Source organism: Ischnura elegans, chromosome 8, assembly GCF_921293095.1.
Source record: "Ischnura elegans chromosome 8, ioIscEleg1.1, whole genome shotgun sequence".
NCBI lineage: Eukaryota > Metazoa > Arthropoda > Insecta > Odonata > Coenagrionidae > Ischnura > Ischnura elegans.
This window is the reverse complement of record NC_060253.1, coordinates 47,721,565-47,734,375: the sequence shown is the minus strand read 5'-3', so window position 1 is coordinate 47,734,375 and position 12,811 is coordinate 47,721,565. Positions and strand designations below refer to the sequence as shown.

The 12,811-nt window shown below is 39.8% G+C and overlaps 1 protein-coding gene across 1 annotated transcript; it reads left to right on the top strand.

Annotated features, from left to right (window-relative positions):
- Window positions 1-225: 225 nt before the first annotated feature.
- On the top strand, window positions 226-10,386 carry LOC124163585 (actin-like). The gene is made up of 5 exons (XM_046540578.1): window positions 226-377; window positions 1,555-1,754; window positions 3,807-3,945; window positions 7,580-7,794; window positions 9,695-10,386. The coding sequence occupies exons 1-5, from the start codon at window positions 245-247 to the stop codon at window positions 10,085-10,087; spliced, it is 1,080 nt and encodes a 359-aa protein (XP_046396534.1). The 5' UTR covers window positions 226-244; the 3' UTR covers window positions 10,088-10,386.
- The last annotated feature ends 2,425 nt before the right edge of the window (window positions 10,387-12,811 follow it).

Sequence of the window (12,811 nt, the reverse complement as noted above, 5' to 3'; positions counted from 1 at the left end):
TTCGCCGCAACTTATCCTTTCGTTCATCTACTAATTTATTTGAATAAAGAGAGATTTCGGATCGGAGCAAACAACCCCATTGTAATCAATAATTTAATCGAGTTCGCGTCGTAATCTGCGAGAGATAAAGTCATTGATCACCATTTGCGATCCGATGCCATTCCTCCTGCAGAAGTCAGGTATTATCTTATCGGTCAGTCACGCCTTCGTAAAGGTCGTCATCAGTTGAGCGACTAACTCAGCCATGGAAGGACAGGCGATTGTGTTGGACGCCGGGAGCGGCTGGTTTAAGGCAGGTTTCTCGGGCGAGGAAGAACCCAGAGCAGTATTCCCGACAGCGGTGGCAAAGGAGATAGACAACACAGAAGGGACTCTAGGTAGATGTGGATACAGCTGAACGTACGGAGGCTGATTTAGCCGCTAAAGTAGCGATCTATTTCAAGATTTTTACGATTTATTTTAGCAATGAGAGAAAAACTGCCAGAGATAACATTGTATTCTTAAATCCCAGCTTTTTCGCGTTTATTTTCAGTCACATTGTTTAATACTTCCATGTCGCATGTTGGTATTAGGTACCTCATAGCATCAGTGTTTACCACCCACTGAAACTCAATAGGATAATGTAAAAAAAGCGAAAAAAAAATCCCCCGGCAGGCGTATAGTAAGAATATTCGTCACAATATGGCGTTCAAAATACAATTTAAATCGTGTGTTGCTATAAAAATAGATCATACAAAGCTGTCAAATTCAGAACATAAAGCTGTTATGCCAAAATTTTTTATTTGCCATTGATTCCAAAATAAATATATATACTCTGTTGCACGTATTGATGAGTCCATTGTGTGTTAACGCTCTTATAGATACATACTTTTGAAAATTGTCCCTATTTTTTTACTGATAAAGATCAAACGACGCATCTCATATTATTTGGTGAACATGATGCTCCATAAATATTTCACAATATGGTTCAGAGGCGGTCTGGCCTGGCCTGGAACCGCCGAGGGCCCCGAGCTTAGGGGCCCCCCACAACGCCTAATGGCAAGTGTGCATTAGAGGTATAATAAAAATGAATCCGTTTACTTGAACCAAAGATTTTCGCAATTATAAAACTCTACGCTTTTATTAGTTGCTTTATTTGCAACACAAAAAAGTTAAAATATCATATTAAAAAATAAATTAAATAAAGGTGTAAGAAGATATAAGAGAACCTGATGCTTTTTGTAGTTTTTTTTTTAGATTTCAGTGCATTTTCAAGGAACAAATTCACTAAATAGGTGATAGAACCGTAGTACATTATTGATTTTTATGAGCTACGAAATTCTCACTTTTTATTGTATTTCTTCTTACGAAATTTGCAATTACCTAAAATTGTCTGGGGCGGACCCTCAAAACCCCCGTTAAGGAGGGCCTCACCATGAGCGCCAGCCGAGGGCTCCCAATCACCCTGCACCGCCCCATGATAAGGCTTCGCCATCACCGCCAAGAAGTGTCTGAAAATGCTCGTGTTCATTCAAGGAGGCATAGATATGTACAGACAATGCATCCGTTGAACAGGGCGCGGACACAGCGACAATGCGTACGCCGGGGAGCCGTTGCATGGAGACGTGGTGCGGCGGGGCGTGGTGGTCGACTGGGACGCCATGGAAACTGTGTGGCGCCACGCCTTTGAGAGGGAGCTGAGCGCCGCGCCTGAGGAACACCGGGTGTTGCTCACGGAAGCGCCACTCGCCGGCACCAAGGAGAAGATGCTGGAGGTAACAGAGGAAAATCGATAGTCTATAGAATCAGATCCCAAATTTGAGATCACCCGTACATCAGAAACACAATGCATCCCAAACGCATACTTACTAGCAGGCAACTACGTGCACTATATCACATTTTAGTCTGCTAATGTAATTACATACTGTTTTATTTGTTTCCGTGAGACGAATTATAACCCGCTTATGATTACGTAATCCAAAAATCTCAGCAATCAACGCAAAACGGTTAACAACATTTTAAATCTTTGGCAGCGATAGGGTGGTTTCCTATTTTTTTTAATTGCCTATATCGAAAGATTATTACTCCTGGAGTACGTATTTCACGCTTTTAGATTTTTAAATGACGATATCTATTTTTCGCGATAAAATGAAAAGTGAAAATTTTCAAGCGCGCGAAAACGCGACGGGTAAGTATGAATGCCGGGAAAACTCCCGTGTGGCGTCGTTCTGGTTCCCGTTTGGCTTAAATAAGGATAATTAATACCTTATCAAACGAGGAAAACTTTCCGACCTTAGCCAGTTTTAATAGGTGATTATTAAGACATGTTTCCCTGAGGTCTGTGCCTCATGCATGCATTGGTATCCTCAGACGATGTAAAACTCCTATCTACTCGTATAGAAACTAGGTCCTTGTGACGTCACGTGGAGTGGCATCGCATGGGCGCCAATCTGGCCTTTTTCAAATGAGGTTAAAATTGAGCATTAACATTCGTCTCAACCCTCCAACCCTCAATTCTCCGATTCTCAACCCTCAAGATTCTACAGCGAAAACGGTCGTTTTATGACATCGCGGAGCGGATCATTTCACGGGCTTATCGGGTATTTCCTGTCCACCAACTGTCTTTCTTTCTGTGGTGGTTCTGCCCAAAACTTTAGTTTATGGAGTCTTATGGAGTATATCATAGAAAAAAAATTTTAATATTCTCCACATTTGTTTACTAACATAGATGCAAACGAGCCATCTCATTTTATTTTGTTGGTGAAAGTGATACTGCATAAAATTTTCACAATAAGGCTTCGCAATCACTGGATAAAAAGTGTCCGATGCAAATTTCAGCATAAGATTTACCTATTTACCCCAATAAATATCTGTTTTATTCTTCACAACTCATTTTTTATTAACACACCCACTCCCTGACCGATTTTAAGCCTGCCTATACAGCTCGGTGGGTAGCGAGTTATGGTAACGACGGTGTGCTGTAAATACCAGGAGAGAAAGCGCAGAAAAAAATATAGCATTAAGTTTAGCCATGAGAAAAAAATTTCAGATCTCTGATTTTGTTGAGTTGGAAGCGCTGAGTGCGGCACGTTCTCATTAATAAAGAGGATGATTCTCGATTATTTTTCAGCTCTCATTGTCATTGTACTGCGCTCAATTTTACTTATTTTAACTATGCATAAATATAATATTCATATGATGTATTGCCCAAAGAACGAAAAATTAGTATCTCTTTCAGCTGCCCATCTCTGGTACATCTTTTTGCGTCGTATCACAGTCATGAGCCAAGTAGCCCCTCTTGTTTTACCATTTTCTGTCATGGCGGCGTTCGGCCCATATAGCTTCAAAGATGGCGGCCGGTCTGTGTCTCTATATTTACTCGGAGCAGCACAATGACTTCAATTTTACAGATAGCACATCAGATATGAACAAGTGACTGTTGTGAGAGAGGCTGACGCTATTTTGTAAGCGCCAATATGTGCCGTTTGCCAATATATGTTTGTCTTTATTTTATTGTACAAATGATTTCCATACTTAAAAATAATATCACTTATGTACACACATATATCCATTATTATGCACCATATTTTGAATTTGGAAATCTATCTATTTGGTATCACATAAGCATTTAAACCACGTGACGGCAATGAAAACAAATATCGCCAACACCGAATCTTAATAATCCCATCGTTGATTTTCCCTACCATCATGACCGAGCCAAAAATCATTTCGTCACGTTGCTCTCATTTCTGTTGGCATCCTTCACGATTCAATTTCCGTCGATCTTTCGCAGCTCCTCATGAAGGTACGTGTCTTTACTCCAATAGGTGATGTTCGAGAAGTTTCGCGTCCCGGCAGCATATGTCACCAGTGATGCGCTGCTGTCTCTCTACGCCGCTGGCAAGCTGAGTGGTTTGGTAGTGGAATGTGGTCATGGCGTCGCCAGCGCCACGCCCGTGCACAACGGTAACTAACATTAGTAAAATGGGTCCAAATAACAACGAATACGTCATACCCTGAAAATCTGCTTCTGCTGGGAAAAATCGAAACGTCAAATGCCCCGAAAGGTTTAACTGTTATGACCTATGTGTAAATACGAACAAGATCAGCTTCTGCACATACCACAAAGACTAAAATGGAAAAATCCTTAGTCACGTGATCTCAGGTGAGGTTGATTGGCTGATCCCGGCCAGGAATTTCGTCCGGGGGGCGGTCAAAAGTTAAGGCGAAATTTTTTGAAAAACAGGTTACTAAGTAGAGGGGTTTAAACTAATTTTAACACTTTTCATATCAAAAGAAACTTCATTTGTCAAAGAAATATTTTGTAAATTCATGATTTTTCAATATTTTGTATTCTTTTATGAAGCAAAGTAATTGTGTTTTTCTTCTTCGAGGGGGGGATCCGGACGCCCCACAGTGGGGCCAAATGCTTAAAAGATGGTCATAATTATTAAAAATCATGTAATCTGTGTGAAATTTGGAATATAAGTTTTCGAGGTCGCTAATTCCGAATATGACATTGAAATATAATTAAAAATTATATTTTGCCGAAAAAAATTGTAATTTTTGCTAAAATAGGACAGTAATTGTTCATTATTTCCTGTAAAAAGGGGGAATATTTTCTTGATATTAGTTTACGAATATGAAACTGATTTTTAATTATTATTTCCTGAAATACATATGCAAAGCTTTAAGGCAATCGATTAATAATTTTATGAATTATTTTAAATAATAGCATCGTTTTATGTCTATTTTTAACTATCAAACATTCTAAACGAATTACTTTTCGATATTGTTAGATGTATCTAAACCCACTCGTAATACGTATCTACTTACTTATGGCTTAAAAATGTATGCTGGAACATAATAAGGCAGCCAAGAAATTTACATAAAACATTATTGTGTACCAGTCAATCTGCGTAGAATATGAACAGGCCCGCGACCACTCTTAGACAAACGCAAAAATGATCTAAGCACAACTGCATTATATGAATAAACCCACTTATTTTTTTAATCTTATATGTAAACTAAAAAATTAACTTAAAACTTGACTTAAAAATCTTTACATGAAAATATAAAAAGCAAACAAACACATTCACATAACACATCATATAGTAGGTTTTCTAAGTTGAATATGAACAGAGCCGCGCACTCAGACTTAGAAACGTAAACACTAATTTCAATCTGACTCCGTTCCATCCAAAGAATCATCTTCCGATTCCGGTGAAGATACTGATTCTGTCAGGTAGGATTCATACAAAATATTTATGGCCTCGGAACATAAAACTTACGATGCCTTGGAACGCATCACAGTCTGACTTAGAATAATGGAGTCGGAATGTAACATCATTCTCACGAACAAGTACACTACAGTTTTTTTTTCCTCGAGCACTTTCGGGTAAAATCTTCCCTGAAATTCCTCAACAATTTGTTGTACGCTTCCTGTGCTTCCTCTGACATTTGTCCGATTGGTAACAATGAATTTTGTATGACATCCCTTTTGTGCAACAATATTAAGGGTAATCATTGTTGGCACAGTACCAGGGATATAATTCAACAATAGCCGTGCTGTTCAGATGGAATACTCTTCGCAGATATCTATATTTATTCTATAGCCAGAAGACAGAACTTGTAAAACAGTATGAAATCACTGAAGAAGCCCCAAATTAAGGCCTGTTATACTGGCGGAAATTTCCGAGTTCTCGAGCTGTGTTGCCGTCATTACTACTACCATACTCCTGCTTTAGCCGGTCAAGTATTACATTAAGCTACCTTTTAAATCATTCCCGTATCCTCTTCATAGGCTCCTCCACCAAATCTTTAGATTTTGTATTGCAGATCTGCCAGGTTTTAACTTCCATTCTGAAAGCCACTTGCAAGCAGCATTCGAAAACTCGAATCCGTGCATGCAACGTGCTCAAACCACATTAGGCGTATCATCCTTTACTGGACGAGATATTATAGCATAAACTTTGTAAATACTTTGTCTTGAGTCTTTGCTGCGCCAATTTATTGGGAGAGAACTTAATTTTTTACGCTGATTATAAAGTAAGTGCTCCCTTCTGCAAGTAACGTGTCAATTAGCTGCGCGCTTCCGCGTCCATACGGTTGGAGGTTACTTACGTATTTCTTCAACAACTCACGAAGGTGCGGGTTGGAACGGTCAATTTTTGTTTGTTTTCATAGCCGAGAGTTGTGGTTGCAATAATATATGTATACAAAAGCGCTGCAGGGCACTGCTATATAACTTAATGATGTTCGTATTTTTCTTTTTTAACAAAAAATGTGTAATTTACTGGTTAATATTTATGTTAACAATAATTTTAATATTGTCTTAATGTTTAAGTAAAAAAAGCATTTAAAATCTATTGACATTGCTGCATCGATTCTATTTTTTAAATTTAGCTAATTGGGTAGCTGTCGAGCAGTCTTGAAAATCGGAATACTTCGAAGCGAGAGGGAGTCTATGCAAATCAACAGCGCACCTGTCACTTTGCACGTGATTTTTACGAAGAGGTCCTTACTTAATTGCTTTTCAAATTAATTTCTCAAAGGCTCAAAGAAGTGTCCTCCCAACCATGATATGAAAAATCAAAACCTCGAACTTTTATTTTTCTAATTATGACCACATATTATGGATTTGGCCCCACTGTGCGCCCCCTTCCCTCCCTGGGCGCAGGCTGCCCCATTGATCCCGGCAATAGTTATTGTTTGCGTGCTGTTTGTTTCGATTAGGGATTTCATCGGCTTTGAACACAATACTCTCGAAGAAGAAAAAATCAGGATTATTAATTAATGTATTTGTAAACATCTTATTCGCATGATTTCTGCCATTTCCTGTCATTAAATTGAATTTGGGGGCTCAAAAGTAATGAAATATATGAAAAAGAGTGCAATGCGCATGACGATGGCTTTTGCTTCCTTGTTTCAATATGGATTGGAAATTTTAACACTGACGAAAACGGAAAATTATAAGGATTATTTTAAAATCTATTTTAACGACATTCTGCCCCGCAATCCGCCTCAACGGCCGTGCGGCGTGGTGTATTTGGACACTAGCCGCAAAAAATGAAAAAAAAGGATAAGGAAGCGCATACTCGTTCCACATAGCATTCATTTCAGTCCTTTATTGTTACAAGGAAAATCGATTTCTATGCCTAAGCATCCAGCAAAATATCTTTCTTAATTTACCATTTATGCCGGTCCTAGAAATATAGAGATGTTCTAGTGATAAAGAAGTTATTCCTCAAACTCAATGATAAAAATTATCTACTGACTGCTTGACGCTAGTACTAATGACTAATATTATGTATTTTTCTCACCGCAACGAAAAATAAAAGGTTACTGTCAATAATGATTGTAAATCTACGAAAAGTATCGCCCATAATATTGAAAGATGAGAAAAATACGAAAATATGTATTTGGAGGTTGCATATTACAATGTCTGGGGTGGGAATATCGCCATTAGAAATTTTAGTTGATAAATATGATGTTCTCCGTGTTGCACTGAAAAATATCTATTTAAAAGTATTTACGAAGATCCGAAGCAAGCATGGTTATTTGGAGCGAAACCATAATATCGCCAATTGCTCGTCCATAGGAACAATCATAGAAGAAGCAACAGTGAGGGTTGAGTTCGCTGGAGTCGACCTGACTGAGTATCTGCTTGGTCGCCTGCATGACATGAGTTACGTGGGAGTGGACGCAGCGATGGCTCGGCGCATCAAGGAAAAGCTGTGTCATGTGGCCCTCGACTTCGAGAAAGAGATGTCACTGCGGGAATTCGGCCCTCCTTACGAGCTACCCGACGGCAAGGTGAATCCAAACATCACTATCTATCATTACTGTTGGTTGATTGGGTCGATCCCAGGCCAACTACAACTTCCTCTCCAACTTACAACTAGCCAGTCTATTATCAGTGACATATCTTCCTTTGAGCACATACTAAACAGTTAACACGTCTTAAGGCCGCTGTACACGGTGAATGATCACGTGATCATTCACAGGATCATGCGAGTAAAATAGAACATGTTCTAAGTTTCACTGACAATGAATGATCATGCACATGACGATTCATTCGCGAATATTTCTGTCGTACACGGCGAATGATTTCTTTCGCATGATCATTCACCGTGTACAGCGGCCTTGTGGGCTGGTACGAACGTCGTTTAAACGCAAGCCGTAAGAAATCCCTTGGAGCTCTGGGAGAGCGTAAATGTTTAAATATTTTATAAATTACTCCTTATATAAGTTGCCTTTTAATTTTATTTTTGCAATAGCAAAGTAGAAGTGTTTAGATTATAAAATAAAAGCGTGGGCCGATTCTGAGATGGAGTACTTGAGAAAAGTTAGTTAAGAATAGTTTAAACATTCAAAAATAAAGATAATAGGAAAAGGTATCTAATGAAGTTTTCATTCATTCATTGTCTTAAGGCCGTTTTACACGGTACACGGAATTGCGCAATCTGACGTACGTGCGAAGGCGCAATCAAAATTGCGCCGTGTAAAGCGGTGAATAGGGTGGTTTCCTATTATTTTTTTATTGCCTAAATCGAAAGATTATTACTCCTGGAGTACGTATTTCACGCTCTTAGATTTTTACATGACGATATCTATTTTTCGCGATTGAATGAAAAGTGAAAAATTTCAAGCGCGCGAAAACGCGACGCGTAAGTATGAATGCCGGGAAATCTCTCCGTGTGACGTGTTTCTGGTTCCCGCTGCCGCCCTGTGAGATGACCTTAAGGCGAGTTGAGCGCTGATACGACGCAGGCATGCCTTATCAAACGAAGAAAATTTTCCGACCTTAGCCAGTTTTAATAAGTGATTATTAAGACATGTTTCCCTGAGCTCTGCGCCTCATGCATGCATTGGTAACCTCAGACGACGTATAACTCCTATCTTCTCGTATAGAAACTAGGTCCCTGTGACGTCACGTGGAGTGGCATCGCATGGGCGCCAATCTGGCCCTTTTCAAATGAGGATAAAAATGGACCATTGCCATTCGTCTAAACCGGTATTTCTAAAACGAAATAATTTGTATATTATGAATACAGTAATGGTGGGTAACGAATCGCAATCGATGTCTTTCGTTTTTTTTGATGAAGGAAACTACCCTATTGCTAGAACACATGCGAGAATGCGTGGATACGAGACGGCAAAATAGCCCGTTCTAATTTCGTTCATGCATTCGCGCAGTTCCACGCCATTTTAGAAATTAATGCAGCTCTAACCTGCGCAATTCCGTGCCCCGTGTAAAACGGCCTTTAGACAATTTTTTATAAATAAATTAAGCCATAAATTATGGCTATATGAAAATTTGGTGGTGATATTAGATGGAATTATAATTCAAGGCACGTTTTCTTACAATAATGCGAAAAAAATAAAATGCGCTTGAAACGCACAAAATTTTAATTTCGCAAAACGGCCTCGAAGTATTTAGTTGGAAGTGGATATACTAATCGCTGGCAAATTTTAGTTTATAATTTGAGTGTATAGATGCCATAGTCTCGGATTACACGGAGCGATGTTACACTTGATGGGACTCGCACCACCAGAATGTGTATGCGACATTTTTAATAATATATAATTCTTATGACAGATTAGTGGATGCTAACTAATGCTTTGTTGCCGACTGGTCTTCAAGAGTATTATTTAGATGTTTATATCAAAAGTTTCTTTATGCCATTTTTTGACGCTCGAATGTTCTCCGCAGAAATTGTCCATCGGCGAAGAGACGATTCGTTGTCCCGAGATGCTCTTCCGGCCTTTTCCTGACCTGGGAAAAAGCACGCCTGGCATCCATGAGATGGCATTCCGATCCTTGGACAAATGCGACACCAAGCTGCGCAGCCTGCTGCTCGGCAACGTCGTCGTGTGCGGTGGCACGACGCTTATGAGCGGATTCGCCGAGAGGATGCAGAAGCTGATGGCAGAGGGTGCGCAGACGCGAGGAGTAGGGAAGGCGAAGGTGGTGAGCACACAGGACAAGCGGTACGCAGCGTGGGCCGGAGGCTCAATGCTCGCCGCGATGCCCTCCTTCCAAGCGCAGTGGATCTCAAGGAGAGAGTACGAGGAACGAGGCAGCTCCACTTCAGCACAGAAGTAGCATCCACGCAGATAACGCCTGCACTGAGAGTGCGAAGCAATGCGACGGAAGAAATATGAAGCCACTGCGCGCATCTTATAGTTGAACGCGATTCCGGGGCCTTAGTTCATGATGAAAGTGGGAATCGATTATATTTTTAGCCATTTTTGAAAGGTTTCTCAGTAATTGAACATACGCATGGCAGCAAGCGAAAAATGTTTCCTATTATGATGCAAATAAATACCATAAGGTCTTATTTGCTTTTTACAAATTTGTCTGTAGTGGAACATTAAAAATTTTAATAAAAAATGTGCCTTCAATTAGCGGCTATATCAATACAGGAGCGCGATATGCAATACGAGCGTGCACATACAATGTTACATATAAAAAATCATCTTTCAATCGAGACAAAAATGAATAGGTCATACATGGGCGTTTTGACGTCATAGCACCACAGTAAGAAATGACGGGAGTCACAGGATAGAAAGACAGGGATAGCACGGGAAAGGTATGTTTGAGTACTTTGATGAATGCTTACGTCAGTGGCGCAGCGAGGGGGGGGTTTTAGGGGTTAAACCCCCCCAGAGCTCAGAGAAATATTTAAGTTTAATCCATTTTACTTAATTGGATTGATATAACTAATAGAATAGAGTAAGGATTAATAAAATATCTCTCAAAAAGCCGTAAAACTCACTATTTTGAACTTATTTTTTATCTATGCTTAATTTTTTAAAAAGTTTATCTTAATTCTGCAATTTATTAATCTGGCACCTACCGCTTATCCTGGTGGGTATTACATACCCCCACACACCCCGGTATTATTTGCACCTAAACTCCCCCCAGCCTTCATTCCTGGCTACGCCCCTGGCAAAAATGACCCAGATTATGTAATGAAATTACTAAATATACTATTCCAAATCTGTCTGACAATCGTCAATTAAATTAGCAACTATAGTTTAAATTATATAATACATGCAGTACTGCTCCAGCCCATTTTCATGCAAGTGCTTCACCTGCATTCTTGCCCGAGACCACCGCCAAATGAATTGATCACAGACTGTTCCCGCATAAAAGCATGCATCCATGATTTTCAAATTTGGAGATATTTGATGATTTAAGAAAGGGCTCCGAAGTCAATCTGTGTAACAAACATTCAGTTCAGCCACTTCAAAGATCATTTGGAGTATGGTTTTGAGTCGTCGGGTGGCAGCTGGTTAGAAAAGGCCTTGTTGGTTGAACCCAATTTATCAGAAAAGGAGGATGATGGGCGAGTACAACCATTAGCATAAGTATTTAGCAAATGTTATGGGATTCACAGCACGAAGCCACTTGTGATGCGTGAGCACGTAGCCGGTCCCAGTGTATGACCACCTCTTCAGAGTGTAACCCTGCAGGCCCACCCTGGACACCTTGATTCATGTGCAAGAGCCATGAGAGAAATTACTACTTCCCTCACGTTCTCTGCTAGACTTATGGAGGTACAGGTATTTGATTATGATCACAAACCTGACTCACAAAGTCTACAAAACAAATATGAAACCAGAAATCGAACCACGGTTTGTCCATCTATTTTATCAATGACATGACTTTCTAAGCCTCTCTTCCACTGGAATAAATTCTAATGGGGTCTTCACAGACCCAAAATCACGATTGAATACAAGAATTAGGAAGATGAAAGGTTGAAAAAATTCCCGCTATTCCACCACTCTCTGGTAAGTTTGAAAAAAGGAAATGCAAAATGGACATCCAGTTTACACGAGTTGGTGATATAACAACGGTTCTTGTTCATCTATTTGATCAGGAAAAACATTTCATTGCAGGAAGGAATAACAAGTGTGTAAACAAAAACAAACTAGGTGAGGTGTATTCACAAGGCCAAGGAGTAGCTGATAAGTGTAAACATGCTTTGAATGAGCTCCTGACATCAACTTATTTTCAAAAGGATAAAGATAATTGATTTTTTGCCATGAACACCTCAAGAAGAAGGTGACTCATGGGAATATGGAACAACGCGTTTGTCTGAAATGTTGAAGCACTATCACCAACTGGCAATAAAATACATATGACAATAAAATACATATGCAAAGAAAGTCAATTGTGAGATCCTAAATATTTCCAAGCCACTACTACCATGGTTATACCATAGTTGTCATATGTCATTCCTGTGAACACTAACTAAGATGAAATGTAAAGTAAGGGACTACCAGCAACCAGCTACATCCCACATTAAAAGAATAAAAAGCTGAGTATTGGACTCAGCAGATAAAGAAGCTGTTAGCACAGACCATTCCAGCAAAATAACAAGGATGCTGGCAAGAGATGAGAGGTCAGCCAGTCAGTCACTAACTCAGTGATTTCACTCCAGGCTTAAAATGGGGTAGAGCTGAGAGTAGGGCCTAAAATAGACTTAGCCACCAGCATGTGGATTTCCACACATTAAGGGGGGAAAGCAAGTTTGTTTCCCTACAGCACCTCTAACTTCAATGATTTAGTTCTGGGGTATTCCAAGGGTTCACTCGGAATATGAGCCCAGGACCCCTTGGTCAGCAGCGAAGCACTCTTAACCACTAAGTACTCTACCACACAGCCCCTAGCCTGACCTTCCAGAAGTAGATACAAAGAAAAATGCACTCACCCACATCCACGTACAGCAACCACACACTTTTGCTGCATTAAGGCACTTAAAATGCAATTACTCTCATACACTGAGACCCCAATATGCATACCACAAACTACATTTATCTC

What these genes read in the sequence shown, in the direction of transcription:
- LOC124163585 (XM_046540578.1), top strand. Translation starts at nt 245, where the DNA reads ATGGAAGGACAGGCGATTGTGTTGGACGCCGGGAGCGGCTGGTTTAAG. An exon ending in CCAAGGAGAAGATGCTGGAG is followed by an intron (nt 1,755 to 3,806) that starts GTAACAGAGGAA and finishes TTACTCCAATAG; the next exon opens with GTGATGTTCGAGAAGTTTCG. An exon ending in ACGAGCTACCCGACGGCAAG is followed by an intron (nt 7,795 to 9,694) that starts GTGAATCCAAAC and finishes TGTTCTCCGCAG; the next exon opens with AAATTGTCCATCGGCGAAGA.